This window comes from Trifolium pratense, linkage group LG3 (genome assembly GCF_020283565.1).
Source record: "Trifolium pratense cultivar HEN17-A07 linkage group LG3, ARS_RC_1.1, whole genome shotgun sequence".
Classification (NCBI taxonomy): domain Eukaryota; kingdom Viridiplantae; phylum Streptophyta; class Magnoliopsida; order Fabales; family Fabaceae; genus Trifolium; species Trifolium pratense.
The window spans coordinates 37,585,572-37,611,547 of NC_060061.1; the positions used below are offsets into that span (position 1 = coordinate 37,585,572).

The 25,976-nt window shown below is 34.6% G+C and overlaps 3 protein-coding genes across 8 annotated transcripts; 1 reads left to right on the forward strand and 2 right to left on the reverse strand.

Moving 5' to 3' along the window:
• Nucleotides 1–247: 247 nt before the first annotated feature.
• On the reverse strand, nt 248–8,783 carry LOC123915847 (rho GTPase-activating protein REN1-like). Of its 2 annotated transcripts, none has more exons than XM_045967112.1 (24): nt 8,543–8,781; nt 8,326–8,436; nt 7,863–7,955; nt 7,556–7,592; nt 6,893–6,969; nt 6,580–6,650; nt 6,406–6,484; nt 6,171–6,264; nt 5,652–5,771; nt 5,194–5,271; nt 4,750–4,805; nt 4,598–4,667; nt 4,391–4,475; nt 4,033–4,276; nt 3,665–3,877; nt 3,197–3,514; nt 3,014–3,063; nt 2,764–2,824; nt 2,591–2,674; nt 2,447–2,503; nt 2,142–2,311; nt 1,886–1,946; nt 1,539–1,640; nt 248–1,068 (listed from the first exon to the last, which is right to left on the reverse strand). In XM_045967112.1, exons 2-24 carry the CDS (start codon nt 8,353–8,355, stop codon nt 703–705), a joined length of 2,616 nt encoding a protein of 871 aa, XP_045823068.1. In that variant the 5' UTR covers nt 8,356–8,436; nt 8,543–8,781; the 3' UTR covers nt 248–702. The 2 variants fall into 2 exon arrangements, with proteins under 2 accessions (XP_045823068.1, XP_045823067.1); XM_045967111.1 differs by having other exon boundaries at nt 257–1,125; nt 8,543–8,783.
• Nucleotides 8,784–10,576: 1,793 nt separating this feature from the next.
• LOC123915848 (pentatricopeptide repeat-containing protein At5g18475) lies at nt 10,577–18,595 on the reverse strand. 5 transcript variants are annotated; one of them, XR_006811995.1, is made up of 6 exons: nt 18,343–18,523; nt 16,635–18,229; nt 12,216–12,332; nt 11,713–11,839; nt 11,464–11,612; nt 10,577–11,385 (listed from the first exon to the last, which is right to left on the reverse strand). XR_006811995.1 is itself a non-coding variant. In XM_045967113.1 (2 exons), the coding sequence occupies exon 2, from the start codon at nt 18,186–18,188 to the stop codon at nt 16,650–16,652; it is 1,539 nt and encodes a 512-aa protein (XP_045823069.1). In that variant the 5' UTR covers nt 18,189–18,229; nt 18,343–18,595; the 3' UTR covers nt 16,284–16,649. The 5 variants fall into 5 exon arrangements, 1 of the variants encoding a protein (XP_045823069.1); XR_006811993.1 differs by having other exon boundaries at nt 12,195–12,332; XR_006811994.1 differs by having other exon boundaries at nt 11,951–12,332.
• Nucleotides 18,596–20,026: 1,431 nt separating this feature from the next.
• Nucleotides 20,027–22,997, forward strand: LOC123913962 (14-3-3-like protein B). Its single transcript, XM_045964905.1, has 4 exons — nt 20,027–20,616; nt 20,702–20,824; nt 22,505–22,621; nt 22,766–22,997. Exons 1-4 carry the CDS (start codon nt 20,119–20,121, stop codon nt 22,784–22,786), a joined length of 759 nt encoding a protein of 252 aa, XP_045820861.1. The 5' UTR covers nt 20,027–20,118; the 3' UTR covers nt 22,787–22,997.
• The last annotated feature ends 2,979 nt before the right edge of the window (nt 22,998–25,976 follow it).

Here is a 25,976-nt window from a genome sequence, read left to right on the forward strand (position 1 = left end):
TTTTGTACTGGGTCCAATATACTTTGTTTCTAATGTCAATTTCGTTGGAAAAGTCTTATGACTAACCCAAAGGTCAGCTCGAGCATATTTTGTCTTTGGGTTAGTGATAAAAATGGCCGTGAAAGTAACATGCGGTGATTCACCAAATTGGGTTAGTCTTAAATTTGTTTTAGAATTATTTGCATGTTACTTTCATGGCCTTTTTTTTTTTGTTTGTTTGTGTGTGTGTGTGTGATGGAGCTTTGAATTCATTCATCCAGATTAAGAGTCTGATTATATGAAGATATAACAAGATAACTTGCTCAAAAATACGTCAGAACAAAGAAACTTGGAGAAGGGGTTATCTGTCTAATAATGCTTTGCCAGCTTATGTCAAACTACTGAATGCTATCGCAGTTACAAACGCGATAATGTAATTGCAAAATCATCATGCTGTTTACCGAGTCAGTAAAAACCAGCATGTTAGGCTAAAAACAGTTCAGTTTATGTATGCTTTGCATATCCTGTTTTTTTTTTGGGGTTCACTGCTGCTCTCATTTGAATACAGGCTTTTGAGCCAACCTTAGCAAAGAAGGATTCTTCTCACAAAACATTGTTGAAGACATAAACAATGCCACCACGTTGAAAAGAAAAAAACAATGACCAATTTCAATAGCCCCGTATCGTTTGGATTTCACCTGCAACAAAAACCTGGCGTAGTAATCATCGACCTTTATCCACATTAAAATTCTGTTTATGGCCGTCTGACCTTCCTCTTTCCAAGTATGCTGGATGTTGATCCCATCCTTCTGAGCGGTAGCCTGGCTGACTATCTGATTTTTTTAGTTTCTCAGAATTCTGATTTGATTTACCTTTGCTTGATCTTTTATCCGAGAGTGACGGGGAACTGTCTATGACTCTAACCTTTTCTGGGTTTGGCACATCAGATCCTTGAGGCTTACCTTTTGGGGATGGAAGTGGTTGGTGACGCTCAGATCCTTTTCCTTTATCCAGGTTGCGTGAAGACTGACTCGACTCTCGGCCTCTATCCGCGTTTTGTAGCTCGTTTGCAGCTTGATTTCGGCTCACCTTCAAAAAGTTCATCCTGGATGTCAGTTTTGTGAGTGCAGAAGTATTTTTTGCTCCCTGTTGTGAAAGCATTTAAATAAATAAGTCTATCTACTCCACTAGTCCTACCAAGTTGCATTATTACTTATCACGTTTTTCTTATTGGAACACAAAGAAATTAGTTAGCTATGTTAAAAAAACCAAACAAAAAAGAAATTTCACTTTCCATGAAGTGATTTGATTTCTCCATCCCACTACTAAGCAATATTATGTAACTGAAAATGATGCAACAAGGATAAAAATAACACGGATAAGGAAACTAGTACATTATTTATGAAATGTTAGATAGCAAGAATCAATTTAAGAGCACAAAAAACTTGGCACTGTTATTGACTTTTGGATGAATCAGTGGTATCCTGCATCAGTGGTATTTGAAGGTGCTGCTTACTTTTATGTATTAGATTCATCATAGCCAAGTTTATGATACCTACCTCACCCTTTGAACTAGAAGATCTCTTGGTACTAGGTGGTGGCTGTTTGTTTGGTTCTGGCTTTCTCTCAGTTTCATTTTCTCCTCCAGTAAGATGAGTATCCTGCCACGACATTGCCAAATATCCATGATTTAAGAAATGTTAGATTGCAAATTACTATTAACCTTTGGTGTTTATAGGATTCTTATAAACAAAACAACTATAGAATCTATTATTGGTTACAAGGGCAGTTACACAGCTAATGCCTTGTTTGGTTAGCTATTGTATTCTCTAATCATTAAAGAGTATTACAATCATATCATTAATAACGACATTGACACTAAGGAACAAATCCTTACTAGATTTACCTTGCTTACTGACTTTTCAGATTGTGATGTGGCAGCAACATCAGCATCTCCCTTATGTTTCCTGTAAAAAAGATTCCCCATGAAGAGTAAATTTTTGATTACCATAGAAAGAAACAATCATGCACAAAAAAAAAAATTAAAACAGTCAAAGTGCCAAAAGGGCTAGTACAAATATATGGGATGAAATAATGTATGCAACAAAAATTTCATGAAAAATGAAGCAATTAGGAGTCCGAGATTGATACAATAAACATACATTTTTCTTTCCTTATTTGATAATTGACGTGACGTTTTACTGATATCTGAAGCAGATCCTTGATTACGCTCAACTTTAATATTAAGCCGCTTCCCAAGCTCCTCAACCATCCGCTCTAAGTTGGAAAGATCGACTTCTACCAGAGCTAATTCCTCAAGTTCTGCCCTAGTCTGTATAAGATGTGGAGATTGTGAATTAGCTGAATGATCAAAGATTCAAAAACACATTATTAAACACATTTGAGTGAATTTGATGGCGCATTTCATCAATACCGACATTAGGTAAATCAGAAACTCAAGTCCTACCTCAAGAGTTGCCCGAGAACTCTTCTCCTTGTGCAGCTGTTCATGCAGTTTAGCCACCTATGAAAATACAAAAAATTTAGAGACAGAATCTTAAATTTATTGTTATGGAGAAAGAGGGTATAACTCATTTCACAATGAACATACATCTTGCTCAAGTTGCAAACGCCGCTCTTGCAAGTCTTTCTTACGTTCCTCTATCTTAGATTGAAACTTTTCATTTGCCTTCACCTGCAACAGCAAGTAAACTGATTATTGACTTCAAAGAAAATAATTCTAACACATAAACAAGGTTATTCGTAAAGGAAATCAACACATACCTCATTTGCAATTTGGGATTGCAGTTCATTCCTAGCAGCTTCGAGCCTTTCAATTTCATCACTATCGTTAAACATAAAATTAGTGGACAGAGAAACATGAAAAAACTAATAGCGTCATTGTACATTCCCCGTATCAAATCACAGTTAGGTCTGGTCAACATATAGAACCATTAAGGCAGGGTAATAACAATCAAAATTATAACCGGAGACTTAAAGAATTACATGCCGTTGATAGATGTCAATTACTTACTCCTCTTCAATAGGAAGATCAATGGATTCCATGGAGAGGTTCTTCCTTGCCTAGACAAAATACGAAAGACATAGTGAACTAGCTCTCAAAGAAAGGCAAGCTTTAGCCAATTTAGGGCAAGTGACAAAGACATAACTGGCAATATAAAATATCACATCGTTAATTTTGAAAAAATTTACTTACAGAGGTGCGCCCCAACGTGTTTCGGTGCCGAGGTGCTGGGCCATTTGACATGGTTGCAGATTTTTTCATATGTGAAGGGCTAGGAGAATTATGCATACCAGCTAGATCAGCGGAAGCTTCTCCAACTGTATCAGCAGGCTTATTGGACTTGGACTGATCTACATTAGCAGCCTTCTTTGGACTCATGACCTTTTCACTGATTTTGGTGTTTTCATGTTGAGTCGGTGAGCCTTCACGTGACTTTATTGACTTTTGATCGACCTTAATTTCTTCGCTCACATCTGAGGATCTTGAACTTGAATGAGAATGATCGTGATCCTGTACATTACAGAAAATCAACTTTATACAAATTAGTAATTCAAATTTTAAGAGCATTTTTTAGAACATTTTTCATTAAACATTCTTTAATGAAAAACCTTGAATATAATTTCTCCGAATTGACATGAAATAAATAAATCTAGCATTAACCTTGTCATCATAATCATCAGCCTCAGATCCAGTTTCAGTGTAGGATCCGCCGCTGACAATGTCATCTTCCTCTTCATCAGACTCATGTATTGATTCATCTTGTTCATCGTCATAATCCTCATCATAGGACATATCATCATCAGAACCCTCCTCGCTCTCGGATCCACTTTCATCTTCTGAGTCAGTGTATATATCGGGCGATGCAGAACCTTCCTGCTAGAACACTAACAAATTAGGATTCTGAAGAGGTAATAATAAAATAACAATAAACAATAAAGAAATCATCCCATTCAGATGCATGCAACATGGTTTCCTTTTATGAATGGACACTGTTCCGTGCAAAAAGTAACATCAAGAGACGTAATTACCCCGAATATGCTGCTATATTCTTCTAATAAAGTTATGACAATTGCTTGGGCATGGTTAGCAGCTGCAGCTGCTTGTAAAAGTTGAACAGAACCATCACCACCTACATCAAAATCATTATCGATCTCACACTCTCCAGCTAGAAGGGGACGGAGAAGTAATGGTGCCATGCAAGCTGCCACAGCTGAAGAACTCATTTTGTTTACAGCTTTCTGTGAAGCCACAGATTGCATCATCAACAGTAGTCTGTACAATAACGAGACCATTAATATAGATGGCCAAATAAGATAACAAAGAAAGCAATCTATTAGTTATCCGAAAAGGAAAGAAATGGGAAAGAGAAAGTTATTACTCAAATACCTTTGCAATAAGCGGCGGTTTGGTTCAGGGAAAGTGTCATTTATCGCTGCGCGCATAGAAGCAACCCTAACACTACGATCAGTTCCTAATATAGTTGTGCCAATTTTCAACAATGGAGAGTTAAACTTCATGGAAAGTGAATTTTAATTAAAAGACAAATACTGAGTGGCCTGGTAGGTAATACGGATAAATTAAAATGAAACTTACGGCAAGCTTCTAACAGTGCCTTACAGCAAGATGCAGGTACTGGAGAAGATGGCAATCCTCGAAGAACATGCTGCAAATTTGTAGAAATAGGAAGTTATTATAATGTATGAGCTACGTGAAGGAAACAACACTTTCGTTTATCGTGAAGATACCTTAACACAATCACCAATGACATGTGCATCTTCATCCGGAGCAAACTCAACTTTTCCTGTAACCATATGGCATATTCAAGAACATAAAAACTTGCATAGTAACTTTGACCAAAAAGAGGAAAGAAAAAGGTACACTTCGAAAACTACAAAACTTCATAATCTTCAAATATTTAAGGAAATTTCATTAAATCAAAATAATGATTTATGTGTTGACCTATATACTTAATATGGAATTCTCTATTATAAACAACATTCCATATATTTCTCAGAGTATTTATGCGGCAAAGCATGAAATACCGTGAAAGTTCTTCATGGCTCTAGACATGTGAGAACTATTTTTAACATGCAAAATATAATCAAAATGGAGGCAAAGGCAGGCCAAAAAGTTATGTATTCAGACAGCAACATAGAATTTAGAGTGTAGCCAGGAACAAAAGCACAAACCTTGTTCATATTCCCGAACTCGACGTTCAACATCATCAACATCAGCTGCTTGTCGCAAGACCCCTTCTACCCTGGATCCTATATTGTCATATTTATTAAATTAGATTTGTATTCCATGTGAAATACATTAGTAGTTTAGCTTAATAGGAAGAAAGTCATTTATGCAGATTCTTTGTTTGCTTCCTCTCCACTTTCCCCTCCACCAGAAATATGAAATTAAATTTTATTGCAAGGTCACATGTGATAATAATTTGAAATCTTGTTTTATTCATGATGCATTAAACTTTTTATTGTAATTTTAATCGACGAGGTTAACCTTTTACAGTTTTCTTCTTTAATAAGAAATACTAATGCATTAAATATGCAAGGTGAGGCATAACTTGCACACAGACACTCTCGTCTTACATGCTTCCGACACACACAGACAGTCAGACACATGTATGTGTAAGAAAACCCACCATGATCTTCCAGAAATTTCAGCGCTTTCTCCAAAAAAGATGGAGTTCCGTCGACATCTTCCAATGCAAGTAAAATTGGCCGGCCAATTACAGTAGATTTGGTTGGTTCTTTTTCATTCACTGAAGAAATCATATGAAAGGAAAGAAAAGTTATTGACTTTCACAGCATTAAATAGAAGTATAATCACATATTCACATCAAAGTTCACCACAAACGTATTCTGCAAATGTCACAATAAACCAGATACAAAATTAAAACCATTATCACTCTCAAGTGCCATTTTACAAATGGTCATGCAAAGATAATTATAACAGTAGTCATTTCAGCAATTGTTTGCATGCTGACAATTAACTTGTTACGTGAAGCTCTTTATATCGACCATGAACAATGTTTTTAGTGTATGCACCACTAGGTCCAAACTGTGAGGTCAAGTGACACATGTGAAACACAATTATAACAAGAGTATACACTGGCCCAAAGAAATATCAATTGAATCAGTCTGATCTTTCCTATAGATACCATTTTGTTCCGCCGGGTTGGCAGCACTTGGTGCTTGTGCCAATGCTTTCTCGAGAGCAGTCTTCCACTCGTATAAGTCGTCTGCAGTTTCAGCCTAAAAAATCAACAGATGATATCATACGTTAGCTGCTAGATAAAGAAACCACAGTCAGAGGATTGTATAAACAATTTGTGTGGAAATACAATTTAACATCTCTTGAATGATAAATTATGTAAAAGGAGAAGATTTAAGCACCTTAAGTGTGAAAGCGCGTCCATCATGACCATCGGGAAATTGTACAGTCAAAAGTTTCTTATCTGCTTTAACAATAACGCTACAAAATTTAAAAAAAAAAAAAGTTACACGAGGTAATGAAGCGTCTCATTCTGCTGATGATAATAATGTGTAGTTGGGGAAAAACAAGCCAACCTGCCTGAATTGTTGAGATCAATGCCGCCAAGGGTCAAATTCACTTCATTTCCCTTCACAGGGACGGCATTCTGAAAAGCATTCAATGAAATGATAAGAATATATGATAACAAGCCCGTAATTTGCACAATAGAAGAACCATTACATTAGAGTTACACATGAGTTCTGGCTATGTAGCATTCTCATCAGTAAATAATAACGATGAGTTCATTATTGGATATAATTATGATTGTTCATAAAAATAAAATTTAGTCCAAACCCGAGACAAATATTATGTCTACTTTCTATCAAATGGCAAAACAAAATGACTTACTGGATCACTTCTGAAGAAAACAAGTGAAGTTTGTGTTAAAATGAACCACCTTTTCTTCCAGGATGTCCATCCAATTCCTACACATCAAGAAAGAGAAACTATGCAATAGTAATAACTTCACAAACTCCTACCAAGACTAAAAGAAGAATCGGAAAAGATAAAGATTTCAATTTGGATACTGTGGAATGCTGATGCCTCGATGGTGAAAAAACTAAAATATCAATGTTGCAACTTAATTAATACCTTATGTCCTACTTGCCAAATATTGGTTCAGATCAGATATTTCGTTTCGAAATTAAAACTATATTTTAAAGATCGGGGATTACAAAGTTATCTTTAAGTCCTGGTATGAAATTCTTTTTTTCTTTCGTAAATAACTCTCTCTTTGGCTGTACTTTACATTGACTAAACTAATGTCCCCAAAATGTTGTCAAGCCTAACAAAATTGTCAATCGAGCCATTAGCTCATGAATGTTTTACGCCGAGTGATTGATTCTCACCGACTGCATTATGTATATTAATTATTAAATACATAGTGTTGCTTGTTCAACAGGTAGAAAGACACTATATCTACACTTACTCCTCATTGCATTACAATGTCAAATTAAGTAAATCTAGTAGTTTGTTAGATGAAAACATGGAAACTTTTGGAGCGAAACACACCTTTGGAAGATATGAAAAGTGGTCCACTCTTGAAAATCTGCAAGATTCAGAATGACATGAATTCAAAATGAAGTATTTAAGAGAAACATGGAAACTTTATTTAAGTTAGCTAAATTTAACAGTGAAGACGTTTTTTATGCAATGTGCGCGCCTTTTATCATATCGGTGCTATATTAGGATACAATCAAGCAGTGATAAAAGAATTTTTTTTAGAACAATTGCCAAAATGGAATTCATGATGATAATATGCCACATTGATCCAAATTAACATAAATTTCTATATTTGGAAGCAAGGGAAAAGAATTACCAAATTGTTGGTGGAATTGTTGTTGTTGGAACCACGAGAATTCTGATGCTCTGGTTGTCCAGGTTGGTTATTGGGAGGGGCACCATTATTTCCCTGCAAAATAGACACATAACCTATGAAACACAAACACAGAAACGGACACCATACACAACACTAACACATCGATACCAATAAATTGGATGATTAAATGTAATCACATGAGCAGGTGTACATCAACATGTGTCACCAACACGTGTCAGACACCGGATACACCTTGAATCTAAAGTGTCTGGTAACACATAAGACTAAACATAATCACGTGACTACCTCTGGTCCTTTTTATAAGAAACATTGACTTTTTAGGTTCATTGAATAACTGATGTATCTAGTCTGTATATGGTCCAGATACATAAGTTATTCAATTAACCTAAAAAATGAGCTGTGCATTAAAAGCAAGTGATGTAAATGAATGAATAAGTGTTACCTGAGACAATTCGGCAGTTGTGTTGGTCATATCTGTGATCCAAAAATCACAGAACTATCTACAATGATTCACCAGCAGAAATCAAAACAGCATTGATGAATTGACCAAATCCTGCATCAAAATAACAATGCAGTTGTTCAATGCATGATTGATTTGATAAACAGAAACAAATGTAAATGACTTTGATTTGAATATGGATAGTGGCATTGGCATATACCTGATGAAGAAAATGAATGAAAGAAAAGTATGAAGAAAGAAAGATAGAGAGAGCGAGAGAAGGGGAAAGAATACAAAAAAGAATGTGAAAGTGGAAGAGTGTGTGCGTGTTGTTGGGTAATGTGTTTGTGTGATTTAGTTTCTCTCTCTTTTCTCAAAATGGAATGTAATGCGAGAAATGTTTGGGTTGTTTGGAACGGGTCTTGTTCCTAATGTGTGCAATCAACCTTAAAAAACAAACAAACCACCGTGTGTGATGGAGGGAAAGAAAAGACACAAACACTAGGTCCAAGGAATGAGTGTTTTTTGGTCTTTTCATAACACTTTACAAGATTCTACTACTATATGTTTTGCGTGGGAACGACTGTTTTCTTTGTTCTCTTCTTCACTGTCCTTCTTATTCTATGGTTGCCATTTTCCAAATAATAATACTTTTTTTTTGCTGAAAATAATAATACTATTTTAGTTGATTAAATCACCAGAATTAAATAAAATAAGTTGATAATAGTAATAAATTTTTTAATAGTTGATATTATTTTTATAAATTTATATTTTAAGAAACCAATTATTTTTTTTTTATTTTTCAAGTAGTCTAGTGGTTTCCACCCTTAATAGGTGAATAATGCGATGTTCTTACCAGCTGAGATAGACTTACGGGAACTAATTTATGTTATTATTAATTTATTATAACATTTATTGTATACTGTAGAAAAATATGTAAAATAATTAGAGGTATGTTGATAAGAAAATAATTAATGTGATTAAAAATTCAAAGATAGTATCTTATAAAAAAGGAAAAGAATATTTTTCAAGAGAGTCCCTTTTTATTCATTGAGGATGGTAGTGCATTAACTAATCCATGAAGAGCAGATTTTGGGGGGTCTAATTTGAAATTATGAGAGAACTTTTCAAGTTAGCTTCCATGGGTGGCGTGTCGAATATTCTTCATGCTCTCTTTTTTGGAATTAAAATTTAGAGATTTACTTTCGGTTTTTCTCGCATGTCATATGTACTTCCTATTTTACCCTTCCGTTATTTTTTGAAAAATGTCGTCCGCTACTTAGCAAACTTTATAAAGATAGGGTGTTTGGGGATATCCGCTACCTAAATAGCGGGTGAGATATTTTGATAAATTCGTAAGGCACACGATCAAATAAGTAGGATGACAAAAGTAAATCTCTAAAATTTATTGTGAGAGGGGATTTAACATCTTTTGATTTTTTTTTTCTTTCTTTCTTCATATTCACATGAATCTCATCATGTGGTTCCGTCGATAGTTAGCAACTTTGATAGATTTCATCTCTATGTTGATCTTTTTAAAAGTATTTGTGATTACTTGATCAAAAAGAAAAAAACTTTGATAGATTTCACTACTGTCTACTACGTTGATCTTTTGAAAATTATTTGTGTTGATCTTTCGAAAATTATTTGTGAGTACTTGATTACGGATTGCGAACTTTGATAAATTTCAGCACTACATTCATCTTTTGAAAAGTATCTGAGTGCTTGATTTTGGATTGAGTTGTTAACCTCTTGTCACACTCTTTGAAAAGTGTAACACTTGTACAAATATTTTGACTATGTTAGATTTCAACTTGTTGAATGTTAATTGTGCTGAGGAGAGGCAGTATGAGATTTGTGAAGCACAATCTACAGGTCAAAAAAAAAAAGAAGAAAAAAAAAACTATTATGCTTCACAAATCTTCCCCGCCTTTTCTCGGCATTCTTAGAACATAATTTTTCTTCTTGTCCTTGTTTCTTTACTTTTTATTTTCTCTCATGTAAAAAAAAAATGAAATATATAGTGATTAAACTATAATGACTAAGAAGGTTTTTTTTTTTTTTTGAGAAAAATAATGACTTAGAATAATGAATAATGACTTAGAAGTTGTGCAGTATTAATTTGGGTTAGAATTAGAAAATTCATTGTCACATTAAACAAAGAAAACAATATTTATATTAAAACATTTTTTCATATGCTAATGTCGAGGAGTCTGCAATAGAGAAATATGATTAAACTACCGAGGGCCTGTTATTACAAAAAACAACTTTTGTTTTATAAAAAATAAAATCAATTTTAGAAGGTTTTCAAGCAATTTCTGCATAGAATCCTTCGCTTGAGGTCGCAAAGGATGATCCCATCAAGGTCTAGGACAAAAAGTTGTTGATGCGCAATGTGTAGTGCCACATTGCAAACCGATAGCAACATTTAAACATTTTTTGCTAACACTGGTTGAAAGAATTAGGAATGTACCAATGCTCGATGGGAATGAAGTATTTCGCCTTTTACAGCAGAATGTGTTGCACAGCTGCTATAAGATTGAAGGAATCAACCAATGGCTTTGGATAGCCAAGTGTCCCTCCAGAAATTGATTGAGCCTCCTGTTCCAACTTGCTAGTGGCAGTTATCCAGGACAGAAAATATGCCTTTTAAACCAGCCAAAATTGAAGAGTCGATGTGATAGGAGATGGGACGCGATCTCATAACTCTAGCCTCGAGTAAATCAATCCATTGATTGTCTGAAGTAACCATCCCCCAACAAAGCTTCAGAGCAGCAGCTTCATTTACATATCACGGGGATATAATGCCTAGACCTCCTGCTTCGATAGGTCTACACACTTTGTGTCAAACCATACTGACAAGCTTGCGATGATTACCATCTCCAACCCAAATTAGTGTGTATTTAGATATTTTTACTTATATCTGAATGAGAGGAAATGCATCACAACCATTGCTTCGAGCTCCTTTTTGCATTAGAAAATAAGAGAAGCTTTGATACAACATTGCAAAAACTCCAGAATGCTTTAGTAGCAGCTCCAAGAATAACATGGTTATGATATATCCTGCAAAGAAAATAAGGTGTAAATGATAAATAAAACTATTAGCTGGCTAAAAAGAGCGTGAAAGGAATTTAGAATTACCTTCTCTTGTTATTCTAAATGTTAGATGAAACGAACTATATGAGAGATATAACACACTGGGTATTCATTATTGGTCACATGAAACTGTTAAATGTATGTCATCATGCCAGAATTGGATCTTATTGCATATGTAACACGATAGCTATGGTCTGCATTGGATTAATCAAATAAATGAGAGATCAATGCCCAATAACTAGTAAAGATTCCTTCTGAACTTTTTAAAATTGTCAGAGAAAAAGCTATTCTTACCTACAAAAATGCTGCAAATGCCCGTAGACATAGTTGATTCTGAGTTTGCAACCGAAGTATGCTTATGCAAGATTTTATATTCAGTATGAAGTTTAGCCTCTGTCATGTGCAGGCTTTATTTCTAGAACTGAGTAAAATAGAAAAATATGAATTAGAAAACGTGTTTGAAGTGAATTGTTTTCAAGAACAAAGAGATCAATGTAAACAGAAGAGCATATGATCCTTTGATCCTACTCACTTTCGTGAAATCAACTTTTAGCTCAGCTGGACTTGACCCTCTCAAGCAATGCATGCTATGCTATATTGCTATTGCTTTCTAAATTAAAAATTTCTTTATTATTCTTAGTTCTGTTAACAGATTGATCACAATCTCAAAGCATCCTTTACATGACTAATTTCAGAGATGCAGAGAGTGATATTGGGCTATAGAAGTTGCAACTAACACAATTCAAAAAATGTTTAGATTGAGAAAATAAGCTTACATCCAAGGAGTCTATAGTTACCACATTGTGTGTGATTCATCAATTCCATTGCATTTTATCTGAATACACTTTTGGCTCATCTTTCGCCTCAGGTGAAGAATTCCAAGCAGAAACTGCTTGAGAAGCCGAATACATCATTTTGCAATGCAGATATCATGAGTTCCCTAAACATGTGGAAGGAAACTTATAAAAAAATGCACAAAAAAATATTTGGATGAAGATGTTTGAGCCCAACTTGAAGCCCATTTCACATGATAAGAAGCATCTTTGGGCTGATTTATGGTCTAATAATATTGGACTAAATAGAAAATAATTAAGTCCAATTTTCTTTATTTTTATTGTAATTTTCGTTTTTGGTATTAGGAAGGTTTTTAGATGACCTTTAGTTGCTCCCTAGGCTCTCTAGATGCTTCCTAGTGGTGCACTAAGTCATTATAGAGGCTAGTGGGAATTTATAAGCATGTTAGTGGGAATTTTCTAAGTTCTATGGTGAATGAATGATAGTGGACAATAAATCCTACTATGTAAGGATATGCTATAAATAGGACTATCATGTACTTCTCAAAGGACAACTTGGAATATAATCTAATTTGAGAGTTTCTCTTGTGAGAACTTTTTCTTTGTTCTTGTGATAAGAACATTGTTCTTGAGATAAGAACTTTATAGTGTTGGTTCTACCGGCAGGTCGTGGTTAGGGTCACACTTTCTTTGATAACTTTGGTTCTACCGGCAGGTCGCGGTTAGGGTCAAGTTCCTCTATATCTTGATAATTTTGGTTCTACCGGCAGGTCGCGGTTAGGGTCAAGTTCCTCTTTTACCTGTTTTCAAGACGATCCTAAGCAGTCGCTTATCAGTTGGCATCAGAGCTTCGGCTCTTGAAATCAGGTTTGATCTATCATCTTTTTTATCTTGTTAAAAAAAAAAGAGTCAACAAAAATGGAGAAAGAAATGCATGTCTCCATGAAACATTTGGAGAAGTTATTATTTCAAGAATTTCAAAAGCTTCATGAAAAGTTTGATCGCATAGAGAGGAAAAAAAATTATAAAAAAAGAGACGGAGAAAAGGAGATAGAAGATAGAAGAATGAAAAGTGAGGGACAAACAAAAAAACATATTGCAAATTTTGATGTATTTTGGGGTAACTTCCAAAATAAAGAGATTGGTAGAGAGAAAAGAAAACAAGAGAGCAAGGAGAAACTTGAAAGTAAAGTGAAGGGAGAAGAGATTATTGAAAAAGAAATTGAGAACATTTTTGAGGCTATCGAAAATGTCACCATTCCTAAGAGTGAGAAAGAAAAAGAAGAGATTATTGAAAAAGAAATTGATAGCGTTTTTGTGGCTACCGAAAATGTCATCATACCTTTTAATAATGTTTATTTTACTTCTTGTACTCTAGAGTCTTTATCTCAAGGAGAAGTTAGTGAAGAAGATAGAAATCTTACTTTTGAGAGAAGTAAAGAAAAGGAAGTAGAGAAGATGAAAAATTGTGAGAGAAAATATAATGATGTTATAGAAGTGGAGGAGAAAGGAAATATTGAGAGAAAAGAAGAAAAGAAAAATGAATGTAAAGTGAAGAAAATTTATGAGAGAAAAATAAACGAGAAGGTTGAAAAGGATGACAACTTTGAGAAGATTGAAGGAAAAAAATTCAACTTGCAAAAAGAAAGGGAATATCCAAAAGAGAGAATTTTTGTTACTAATCCTTTAGTTATTTATGCAGGTTCGGATTTGAGGACAAATCCTCTTGAAGAGGGAGAGAATGATACGATCATGAGTTCCCTAAACATGTGGAAGGAAACTTATAAAAAAATGCACAAAAAAATATTTGGATGAAGATGTTTGAGCCCAACTTGAAGCCCATTTCACATGATAAGAAGCATCTTTGGGCTGATTTATGGTCTAATAATATTGGACTAAATAGAAAATAATTAAGTCCAATTTTCTTTATTTTTATTGTAATTTTCGTTTTTGGTATTAAGAAGGTTTTTAGATGACCTTTAGTTGCTCCCTAGGCTCTCTAGATGCTTCCTAGTGGTGCACTAAGTTATTATAGAGGCTAGTGGGAATTTATAAGCATGTTAGTGGGAATTTTCTAAGTTCTATGGTGAATGAATGATAGTGGACAATAAATCCTACTATGTAAGGATATGCTATAAATAGGACTATCATGTACTTCTCAAAGGACAACTTGGAATATAATCTAATTTGAGAGTTTCTCTTGTGAGAACTTTTTCTTTGTTCTTGTGATAAGAACATTGTTCTTGAGATAAGAACTTTATAGTGTTGGTTCTACCGGCAGGTCGCGGTTAGGGTCACACTTTCTTTGATAACTTTGGTTCTACCGGCAGGTCGCGGTTAGGGTCAAGTTCCTCTATATCTTGATAATTTTGGTTCTACCGGCAGGTCGCGGTTAGGGTCAAGTTCCTCTTTTACCTGTTTTCAAGACGATCTTAAGCAGTCGCTTATCAGTTGGCATCAGAGCTTCGGCTCTTGAAATCAGGTTTGATCTATCATCTTTTTTATCTTGTTAAAAAAAAAAGAGTCAACAAAAATGGAGAAAGAAATGCATGTCTCCATGAAACATTTGGAGAAGTTATTATTTCAAGAATTTCAAAAGCTTCATGAAAAGTTTGATCGCATAGAGAGGAAAAAAAATTATAAAAAAAGAGACGGAGAAAAGGAGATAGAAGATAGAAGAATGAAAAGTGAGGGACAAACAAAAAAACATATTGCAAATTTTGATGTATTTTGGGGTAACTTCCAAAATAAAGAGATTGGTAGAGAGAAAAGAAAACAAGAGAGCAAGGAGAAACTTGAAAGTAAAGTGAAGGGAGAAGAGATTATTGAAAAAGAAATTGAGAACATTTTTGAGGCTATCGAAAATGTCACCATTCCTAAGAGTGAGAAAGAAAAAGAAGAGATTATTGAAAAAGAAATTGATAGCGTTTTTGTGGCTACCGAAAATGTCATCATACCTTTTAATAATGTTTATTTTACTTCTTGTACTCTAGAGTTTTTATCTCAAGGAGAAGTTAGTGAAGAAGATAGAAATCTTACTTTTGAGAGAAGTAAAGAAAAGGAAGTAGAGAAGATGAAAAATTGTGAGAGAAAATATAATGATGTTATAGAAGTGGAGGAGAAAGGAAATATTGAGAGAAAAGAAGAAAAGAAAAATGAATGTAAAGTGAAGAAAATTTATGAGAGAAAAATAAACGAGAAGGTTGAAAAGGATGACAACTTTGAGAAGATTGAAGGAAAAAAATTCAACTTGCAAAAAGAAAGGGAATATCCAAAAGAGAGAATTTTTGTTACTAATCCTTTAGTTATTTATGCAGGTTCGGATTTGAGGACAAATCCTCTTGAAGAGGGAGAGAATGATACGATCATGAGTTCCCTAAACATGTGGAAGGAAACTTATAAAAAAATGCACAAAAAAATATTTGGATGAAGATGTTTGAGCCCAACTTGAAGCCCATTTCACATGATAAGAAGCATCTTTGGGCTGATTTATGGTCTAATAATATTGGACTAAATAGAAAATAATTAAGTCCAATTTTCTTTATTTTTATTGTAATTTTCGTTTTTGGTATTAAGAAGGTTTTTAGATGACCTTTAGTTGCTCCCTAGGCTCTCTAGATGCTTCCTAGTGGTGCACTAAGTTATTATAGAGGCTAGTGGGAATTTATAAGCATGTTAGTGGGAATTTTCTAAGTTCTATGGTGAATGAATGATAGTGGACAATAAATCCTACTATGTAAGGATATGCTATAAATAGGACTATCATGTACTTCTCAAAGGACAACTTGGAATATAATCTAATTTGAGAGTTTCTCTTGTGAGAACTTTTTCTTTGTTCTTGTGATAAGAACATTGTTCTTGAGATAAGAACTTTATAGTGTTGGTTCTACCGGCAGGTCGCGGTTAGGGTCACACTTTCTTTGATAACTTTGGTTCTACCGGCAGGTCGCGGTTAGGGTCAAGTTCCTCTATATCTTGATAATTTTGGTTCTACCGGCAGGTCGCGGTTAGGGTCAAGTTCCTCTTTTACCTATTTTCAAGACGATCCTAAGCAGTCGCTTATCAGCTGGACTTGACCCTCTCAAGCAATGCATGCTATGCTATATTGCTATTGCTTTCTAAATTAAAAATTTCTTTATTATTCTTAGTTCTGTTAACAGATTGATCACAATCTCAAAGCATCCTTTACATGACTAATTTCAGAGATGCAGAGAGTGATATTGGGCTATAGAAGTTGCAACTAACACAATTCAAAAAATGTTTAGATTGAGAAAATAAGCTTACATCCAAGGAGTCTATAGTTACCACATTGTGTGTGATTCATCAATTCCATTGCATTTTATCTGAATACACTTTTGGCTCATCTTTCGCCTCAGGTGAAGAATTCCAAGCAGAAACTGCTTGAGAAGCCGAATACATCATTTTGCAATGCAGATATCAAGAATTTGCTGTCACTAATTCATCAAGTAGCTCAAAAACATACAATAACTTTCTGTCTCTACAGATTAATTCAATTAAAAGTTCCCAAGTATCAAATTGTGGCTGGAACCCCATACCCACCAAGTCAAATAGAGCCGCAGCAGCATCGTCAGCCATCCCTTCTTTACAAAGACAAACCAATAATTCATTTGAGGTAGCATAATGAGGTACAAACCCCCTACTTAGCATTAGTCCTAATAATTTCTTCGCCTTCCTCAACTCACATTTTTGCGTTAAGGAATTTAGGACAATCCTATAACTACCTTTGTTCAAATAGATACCCTGGTGCGGAAGTTTCTCAACCATATCCAAAGCCTCATCAAATCTACCTTCTCTGCACAAGCCTCCAAGTATCACATTGAATGTAACAGTATCAGCCTCACATTCATTTTCCTTCATTTCTTTAAGCAACTCAATAGCCTCATCGACTTGTCCATTCCTACACAAGAAATTTATCAAAGAAGTGTAGGTAACTGTATCAGGTTTCAACCCAGAACTCTTCATCTCAGCCAAAACCTCTTTTGCATCTTGCGGTTTCCCCGCTTTACATAATCCATCCACTAGGGCAGAGTAATTGAATACATTAGGACAACAACCATTATTTTTCATAAATTCAATTACATTCCTAGCGCGATCAGCTTTCCCTCCGCGGCAAAATCCATTGATCAAAACATTGTAAGTAAGGGGATCAGGCACAATCCGATCCTTCGAAATCATTTCCTCAAAAAGTTCAAAAGCTTCTTTGAGTTTCCCATTTCGACAGAGACCATCCATCAAGGTCGAGTAAGTAATTACATTAGGATACGAATACTTAGAGTTTCTCATTTCTTTAACAACTTCAAAAGCAGAGTCAAGATCCCCGTTTTTACAATGGTACTTCACCAAAATATTGAAAATACATACATTTGGCTTATAAGTTAAACTCCTCTTGGCATGCAAGAGCAATTTCCGCGCCAAATCAACCCGATTCGAATCAACCAAAAGATTGAGACACGAGCTAATAGCTTTCGGAGAAGGCTTTTCACGAACAATTGTTTGAATAACGAAAAAAGTATCCAACACTTTTTCATGAAAACAACATTTCGAGTAATGCTTCATCAGATTAATAAATACACCCTCATGAAATTTACAAGTTTCATAAGTCATTTGATGTAAAACTCTTTCAACGGCTTGAAACTTCTTAAACTGAGCAAGCTTTTGTAAAATCGACGCATACGTAGCATTGTTGTGATTAAAACCTTTTTGTTCAGATATCATGTTAAATATTTTCAAAGCATGTTGTGGATCTTTCTCTCGTTTGATTAAATTGATAGCAACATCATGAGTGATATATTTGCTCTTTTTCCTTGTTTCAGTGAGAGTGATTTCGGGTGGTGGATCTAGTTTAGGTTTTACAGGTTTTGTAAAATTGAGAGGTGATATCCATGGTAATGAAGAAGACGAAGTTACACAGTTATGTTGCCTGTGTCTGCAGCACTGGATTACTGAGAATTTCATGAAAATGGAAATTCAATGATTGATTATACACAAAACAAACCCTGCCATTTCAATTGCAACATTAATTCATTATTAATGCATTAGAACAATGAATTAGCTTACAAAGATGCATACATGATTCAATTCAAAACAATGAATGAATAAAGGAACTTACAGAGCGGCGGCGAGAGGGACAGAACGGCGGCGATCAGATCGGAGCGGAGAAGAAGACGACGGCGGGTTGCAAGAAGTGGGTTGAGCACGTTCTGCAATGTGGGTCTTCTATTTGGGAGTTTTATCTTTTTTTAAATAAAAAGTAAACACGTGGCATGATTGTGAGCATACGATTGATCCGACGGGCAATATTAAGCTGAAGGCAGCATTCCTTTCCCGCTATAAAGTTAGCCAAACTTGATCCCTGCAACTGCAAGAAGGGTTCGTAAGTTCGTTTGTTCAATTTCATGGTGATTCGAAACGCAGCGTTTTAGTAGGATTTATATGGCCCAGATAAGTTAACGGGCCAGGTCCAAAAATAGGTGCTGACCCAATATTTGAAAAAAACTTGACCCAAAAGTGTAAGACACACGTCATGAAGATTAGTTGGTTGATAAAGGGTAAGGACAAGACAGCTCAATCCTACACATCATTATGGAGTATATCATATATATAATTAACAATGTCAATATTATTATGCAGCATATCTTTATTATCCAAATGTTTAAAACTATAATCCGACAGCAGTGTAAATTTTAAATAATAACTTTTTATAGATAAAAAAAAAGTAAAATAAAAAATGAGTTGTTGACAAATCCTAGGGCAATTTGTAAAAAATTGTCGAAAGTATTAGGTCGGAGGTCATGACCGGGATTCAAACCCCAACTCTCTTACTTGTGTATGTGAATTTATAATGACTTTGTCATTTCGTCTATATAAAAGAAGGGTTATAAACAAAATGCACCGCTTAAAACTACCACACAAATTTGAGACATGCATCCCCACCTAAAAGTCATGCTTAACAATTTCGCAATATTGAGTTATGTCAGATTGATTATATTATTTTTCTACCAAATCCATTAAGAGTTTTTTTTTTTTTTTTTTTGTGTACAACATTAAGAGGTTCTTTAAACTTAGTGTTTATAGACTACATAATTACAAAAATTAAAGAATCGATTTGATATTTATAAGGATAACAATGCAAACGGTCTAGGAAAATAACAATGTAATCTATTACAAATTTCAAGGACTAATTTGGCATTTAAAAATCAAGCAACATTTGATTTAGTAGCAAAGTTTGAATAATATGATGAGATAGTAAGTTCAAACTTCAATAGCTTCAACATAATCAATAAAAACTATTGAAGCTATTAAAGTTATAAATCAATCAATTTGTTATAAAAGTTATACTAAAAACCTTATATGAAGCTAGCACTTTTTTTGCCGGGTATTCTAGTATCTAAAAATCATACATTTTTTGCCGGGCTAACCTCACTCGCGGTGATTAAGCTAACACTTTCTCTTTTTCTTTTTTTTTTTGTCGAAAAAGCTAGCACTTTTTTTTTGTTATCATGATATTGAAACGAAGTTTACACTACCGTTAACGATGACTAATCTTTGTCGGGAAACTTATGGAACACACAAGGTGAATTATCCCCTTCCTCCCAACCGAATTTATGAGTCAGAAATTAAATTTCTACTCTTACCACTTGAACTATTCTAGTTTTTTTTTTTTTTTGGGTCAAAGGCTAGCATTTTTATTTCCACGAATAAAAGAGAGCTAGATGCATTTAACCTATTTAATTATTTAATTTTTTACCAAAAATAAATAAATAAATAATATTCTTTTCGATTCTGTTCATTCATTCATATATATCTGTATCGAGTCTCACACACACACACAGCGCAAAAACAGAAGAAAGAAAAAACGCAGAAAAAAGAGAGAAAACAAAAGAAAATGGGTGGTGCCGTTCCAGAAAACCTAAACAGAGAACAATATGTGTACTTAGCAAAACTAGCAGAACAAGCTGAACGCTACGAAGAGATGGTTTCCTTCATGCAGAAGCTAGTAGTATCCTCCACACCATCTTCCGAACTTAGCGTCGAAGAGAGGAACCTAATTTCCGTCGCTTACAAAAACGTCATCGGATCACTACGTGCTGCTTGGAGAATCGTTTCTTCGATTGAACAGAAAGAAGAAAGTCGTAAGAATGAAGATCATGTTGTTCTTGTTCAACAATATAGATCTAAAGTTGAATCGGAATTGTCTAATGTTTGTGCTAGTATTTTAGAGCTTTTGGATTCGAATCTTATACCTTCTGCTTCTTCGAGTGAATCTAAGGTTTTTTATTATAAGATGAAAGGTGATTATCATAGGTATTTGGCTGAGTTTAAGATTGCTGATGAGAGAAAATCTGCTGCTGAGGATACTATGTTGTCTTACAAAGCTGCACAGGTTTGTGTGTTGTTTTGTTAATTTTTTTTATTTTTTTTTATGTTTGAGAGATTAATTGGTTTATTAATTGTGTTTTATTTTGAAGGATATTGCTGCTGCTGATCTTCCATCTACTCATCCTATAAGATTGGGTTTGGCTCTCAATTTCTCTGTTTTCTATTATGAAATTCTCAACCAGTCTGACAAAGCTTGTGCAATGGCCAAACAGGTTTGTTTCTGTTAATAATAATAATAACATAGATCTTGTTTTTTGTTTGTTTGATTTGCAATAACTTGTTTATGTTTGTGTTATTATTCAGTTGATTGATTTATGAGTTATATCTGTAATCATAGTATGAATTTTCTGATTTATCAAGTCATGATACTATACTAGTAGTAGTAATATCTATGTAAAAATGGGTCGACAAAAGTTAATGTATCTGGTCTAAATTTTACACCAAATACATCAACTTTTGTTTACTAATTTTTGCTTATCTTTTGAGACGGAGGGAGTATTTGTTACCTTGAAAATTTCAAGTCAACTTGGTCACAAGTTTGTTGACCTTGATTGGTCAAGCAAATAAGCCACAAAGACTCTGTTATGTTGAACAATTCTTTTAAACAATACTTTTTTAACTTAATTCAGCTTATTATAATCCAATGGGTTGCATTTTCACCACTAGTGAGTAATTGACATGTTTGGACTAGATTTTGACTAGTAAAGATTTCTCTTTGACTTCGGTGTTTTTTTAATTGTCTCTATGTATCTTAAGAAAGGATGGGTTGAAGATAAGATTTTTTGTGTTTATCTCTTGCTATATAGCAGTCTGTTTTTCCTAGAAATGGTGTGCAGTTCTTGAGGACTAACATTTACATTCCATGTTGTTGACTGGCACAAGGAAAATATTAGTAAAATAGGGACACGGATTCTCTGTCATCAAAATTGTATGCAGTTATTGTAATCAGTCAGTCATAACTGTCTGATGAAGATCAGACAACTCAAATATTGAGGTTTTTTATTAAAAAAAATCTGATTTACCAAACATAAAATGTAAATTATCTGATCTGATGTTCATCCGATGTTTTTTGGATTAACTGACTGCGGTGAATATGTGATATTCTAACTGCAGAAAATTTGGATCTGTAAAATAGATACAGTTCTTTCCTTTACTTGTATGTTGTAGCTGACTTGGATGAACAATGAACCCCATAGCAATCTAACTGCCAATATTTGGACATTGGTAGTTTCATGGTGTAGTTTTATTGTGGGGGGAAACTTATAGTTTTTGAAAAATGTCAGATTTTGGCACTTTTGTGAGAGTTATATTGCATTAAATTAATTTATACCGGTACTAAAGGTTTGCTCATAAAGCTGAATACATTTTTTACTTGACCAAGTGAATTCAACTTCAAAGAGAGAACGGAAAATTACACACCAAAGGAACCTTACAAACTTGATTTCTCCTTGGTCAATCAAAATTCTCCCGTTTTTCTCTTTGGTAATAAAATATTGTTATTCCTCTTCAATGATATAATAATAGTTAACTTATTGCTGATTCAAAAAAAAAATAGTTAACTTATTGCAAGCTGGAAATTTTGAAGAGATAATAATGAATAGGATATATCATTGAAAAAAGGATTATTCGTCTGCAACAAATTTATATGATATTAAAGTGCATGATATTTCTTCCAAACTAGATGTGTTGTCAAGTTTAATCCAAGATAGATATTTCTTCCTTCAAAGTTGAACACTTTGTTTTGTCTATTAACAATCCCCTCACTCATAAATTGACACTAAGTCCTTCCATGTTTCTCTTTAGTCTTTTCTTTTTCATCCATGCTTGCCTTTTACTGTTCTGAGTACTGTTGGAGGAACACAGCCTTATTGATTTTCTTTCCTTTTTGATAGGCTTTTGAGGAAGCAATTGCTGAACTTGACACCTTGGGAGAAGAATCATACAAAGACAGCACACTTATCATGCAACTTTTGAGAGACAATCTCACCCTTTGGACTTCTGATGTCCAGGTAAAATGTCTCTAATATATAGAACTGGCCCTTTTCAGAACATTTTTCTGTCAAAGCATTGTGGTTAACAATCAATGGTGTTTGTTCCTAATATTGCGCTAAGTTGATCATAATCTGAGTTAAGCTATATTTGGCTTCTTGCAGGATCCACTAGATGAGGCCTGATATCTCCCTTATAGGTTTGATGGGTCGCATTCTTCCTCTGAAGGAGGTGGGGCTATGAATGTCATTTATATGTGTTGATTAAGAATCGCCCTAATTTATAAATTGATTGGCAATCTGTGATATAGTTTCGTATGAATCAGACTTTTTATGTTTGTTTTTTATGTCTCGTGATTTGGATATATTGTCTGAATGGGAGATCCAATTTAAATTATATCTGGTGCAATCTTCTTTTTCCTGCAGTTTCTTGATAATATTTTAATAGAGTACATCAAAGATTAATCCTCATACTTAGTAAAACAAAATTGCTGACAAATGTGTTATCATAAAAAAAAAAACGAGTCAACCTCTAGGGAAGTAGATCTACTAGTGTGGGTGGCCTATGCAGTGGTGGTGTTGTCCGTGCGGAGTTACTGCAAAAGACATTTTGATGTCAAAGTTAGTCTCGATATAATATGATAGTGAAAAAAAAGTAGAGGTACTTAATGTAAGGCATATGTCTTTTGGACCTAGAGAGATAGTATGTTTGAGGGAAAAACAAACTCCATCAGGGATGTCTGACTAACAAGTACTCAACAATACCATAGTCCACAGTCAAATACTCTTGCAACACGACATGTTTTTGCATAAATTACCAAGTCTATTGCTTGCTCGGTCACCCGCATAGTTAAATAATTGAGTATTATGATGTGGTACATAACCCTTTAAGCAGCAAGCTAGAAAGGTGAAGGCATTCACTAACTCTGACCTAGTATTGCATTGTTGTACACAGCCCCCTGAGCGGCAAGCCTAATATAATAGGCTAAGGTGTTTGCCAACTTTGAGTGTAAGCGTGTGAAGGCGAGGAGGACACCAACTCTTAATGCTCTAGTAAGATACAAAATCCAACATTGCGCGAGTCTATTCCCACCAAACTATCCTTTGATTCCGCCATGTTTTTTGCATACTATGCATGTGTCTTCCACTTGTGACGATTCTCTATGGCTATACCCACACTTGGCAAGATAACCTATACCCACACTTGGCAAGATAACTATACCATGTTTCCACTAAAAGTTGTGCGTTCCACCCAGTGGCCATAGCGGAAAATAGCTTTTCCATACCAAACTCGCATAAAACTTTACAAGTGCCAATTGTGTCGATGTATGTGTTTTATGTGTTTTATGCTCTTTTTGGAGACCAGACTAGTTTCATTTCTTTTTTATGCCTTTTTGTAATTGTTGATGTGTGTTCCTGAGAAGTAGGAATTAGTGTGTTGTGGGTTTCATTTATGGTATTAGCCTTCTGATGTTTGTTAATTCAGTTATAACTTATGTTCTCATCTGAAAAACTTGAGCAAACCTCGAAGGAGGTTGAGGGAGGTAGATTTGCTTGTGTAGGTGACCTTTATTGTGATGCCGATTTGGGGAGGTATTTATTAAAGGCACTCTAAGATAGACTCCATCTCTAGGATATCGGATTTATCACTACTCCGCCTAGTAGTCAACCGTGTGTGTGTGTGATGATCTCTAACAACATAGTGCGGTCAGCTTCGCCCGTTCTATCTCTAACTTTATTACCCACATAGTTAAACCATCGACTACTCAATTACTATGCATATTGAACATAGAATTTGTTTCCAAAAATGTCACTTTTCATTTTCTCACTCGCTCACTAACTACATAGGGTCACAACTAGAGGGTAGCTAAGCCAACTAGAGTACAAAACAAGTGGTCCTGATTTAAAAGGATTGGTCAGCCGTCATAAGAGGATGTGGCCCTCTAAGAAATGTGGTTATTATTCTAATAGAAGAAACATTATTCATAATAACAATGATGGCCAATATACCCTCTGTCGTAAATGATGATGCAGATGTACACTTTGTTGGCAAACATTAAATATCAATTATGTGATATAGCAAACAAACATTATTTTGAAAAGTTCCAAAGAAGTACGCTTGATGTTGTGAATTGGTTTTCAACACTATTTGAGGTGATGTTCAATGTCTTCTCCACCAATCATCATTTCTTTCTACTGATTGAAGATATTTTCCCAAAACACAATCCATAATTCAGCTTGGATCTTACAATTCACATTTTAACTGTAGATGTGAAAATCCAACAGAAATTCCCACTGCACTCACACAATTCCTCCGCAAGCAGTACCGTCTCCTGCTCTAGTGACTGCAGCATCACAATTCATTTAGGACACTAGTTAGCACAATCTTTCACTTTAATAATGTCATTTTCCGGCCTAAACCGGTGGCTATCAGTCCTCACTCTTCCGTTGCGGGAAGTGGCAGCAGTAGGACTAGCATCCTTGTTGGCTCTTTGAATGTCTTCACTCGGGAATTTTGTCCGAACAACAATTAGTTGGAAAGAGTGAGTGGTATTGTTGAAGATGAGATCATTTCGAGCACCCCGCACACGATCCAGAACAGCCACAAAGGTAGTCTTCAAACCATTCTCATCTATCACCCGACCAGTAACATATGCAAGTTCACTACTGAAAAGTTTTGCATGATATGATACATTATTTGCTACCGATCTCGCAATTTTCAGTCCTTCATGTTCTTACGTGTATAAAAAGTGAAGTTAATGTGTCCTTGAACTATTTAGAGGTTTATGGTAAATTTGACAATCAATGGTAGATACTTGAGTACTTTTTTTTGGTCTTAGATGAAGTGGTAATTTACCAAAATTAAACTCGCATATAATTGTGAGATCTCCGGTTCGAACCCGGTCACGACGTCCGACCTAACAATTTCGGCATTTTTGTCAGTTGAGTTAGGACTTATGGGACGATACTCGAGTGCTTAACCATTTGGTTCAAAACTTGATCCTTAACCGGTGTGTACGGAAAAATATTAGCGGGAGAGGTCAACTTTTAAATGAATTTCAGTTACCTTGAGAGATTAATCTACGTAGTAATAGCTAGCTAGATTCATGGATGGATGCAGCCAAAAATATAATGGTAACTTTTAAACCTTGGCTGGATTCATGACTAATCATTGTTTAAAAAAAAAAAAGTACCAAATATGACGATAATATTACAAACTTCTAATCTAACACTGCATCAAATTTTAAAATATAAGGAGGTAATTGGAAATCTACAATTTAATTCAAACCTTATTTTTTTTTTTAGAACATTGTTCTATATGAAATGTTTTAGACATGTTTTTAATAGCATTTATTTAATTCATCTTTTTAATACG

Bases quoted from the DNA above. Each gene is read 5' to 3' on its own strand.
- LOC123913962 (XM_045964905.1), top strand. From the start codon at position 20,119: ATGGGTGGTGCCGTTCCAGAAAACCTAAACAGAGAACAATATGTGTAC. The intron at 20,617-20,701 runs GTTTGTGTGTTG...TTTATTTTGAAG, and splicing joins TGTCTTACAAAGCTGCACAG to GATATTGCTGCTGCTGATCT. The intron at 22,622-22,765 runs GTAAAATGTCTC...GGCTTCTTGCAG, and splicing joins TTTGGACTTCTGATGTCCAG to GATCCACTAGATGAGGCCTG.
- LOC123915847 (XM_045967111.1), bottom strand. From the start codon at position 8,355: ATGACCAACACAACTGCCGAATTGTCTCAG. The intron at 6,970-7,555 runs GTGTGTTTCGCT...CTTGATGTGTAG, and splicing joins ACTTTTCATATCTTCCAAAG to GAATTGGATGGACATCCTGG. The intron at 5,772-6,170 runs GTATCTATAGGA...TGATTTCTTCAG, and splicing joins CAACCCGGCGGAACAAAATG to TGAATGAAAAAGAACCAACC.
- LOC123915848 (XM_045967113.1), bottom strand. From the start codon at position 18,188: ATGAAATTCTCAGTAATCCAGTGCTGCAGACACAGGCAACATAACTGT.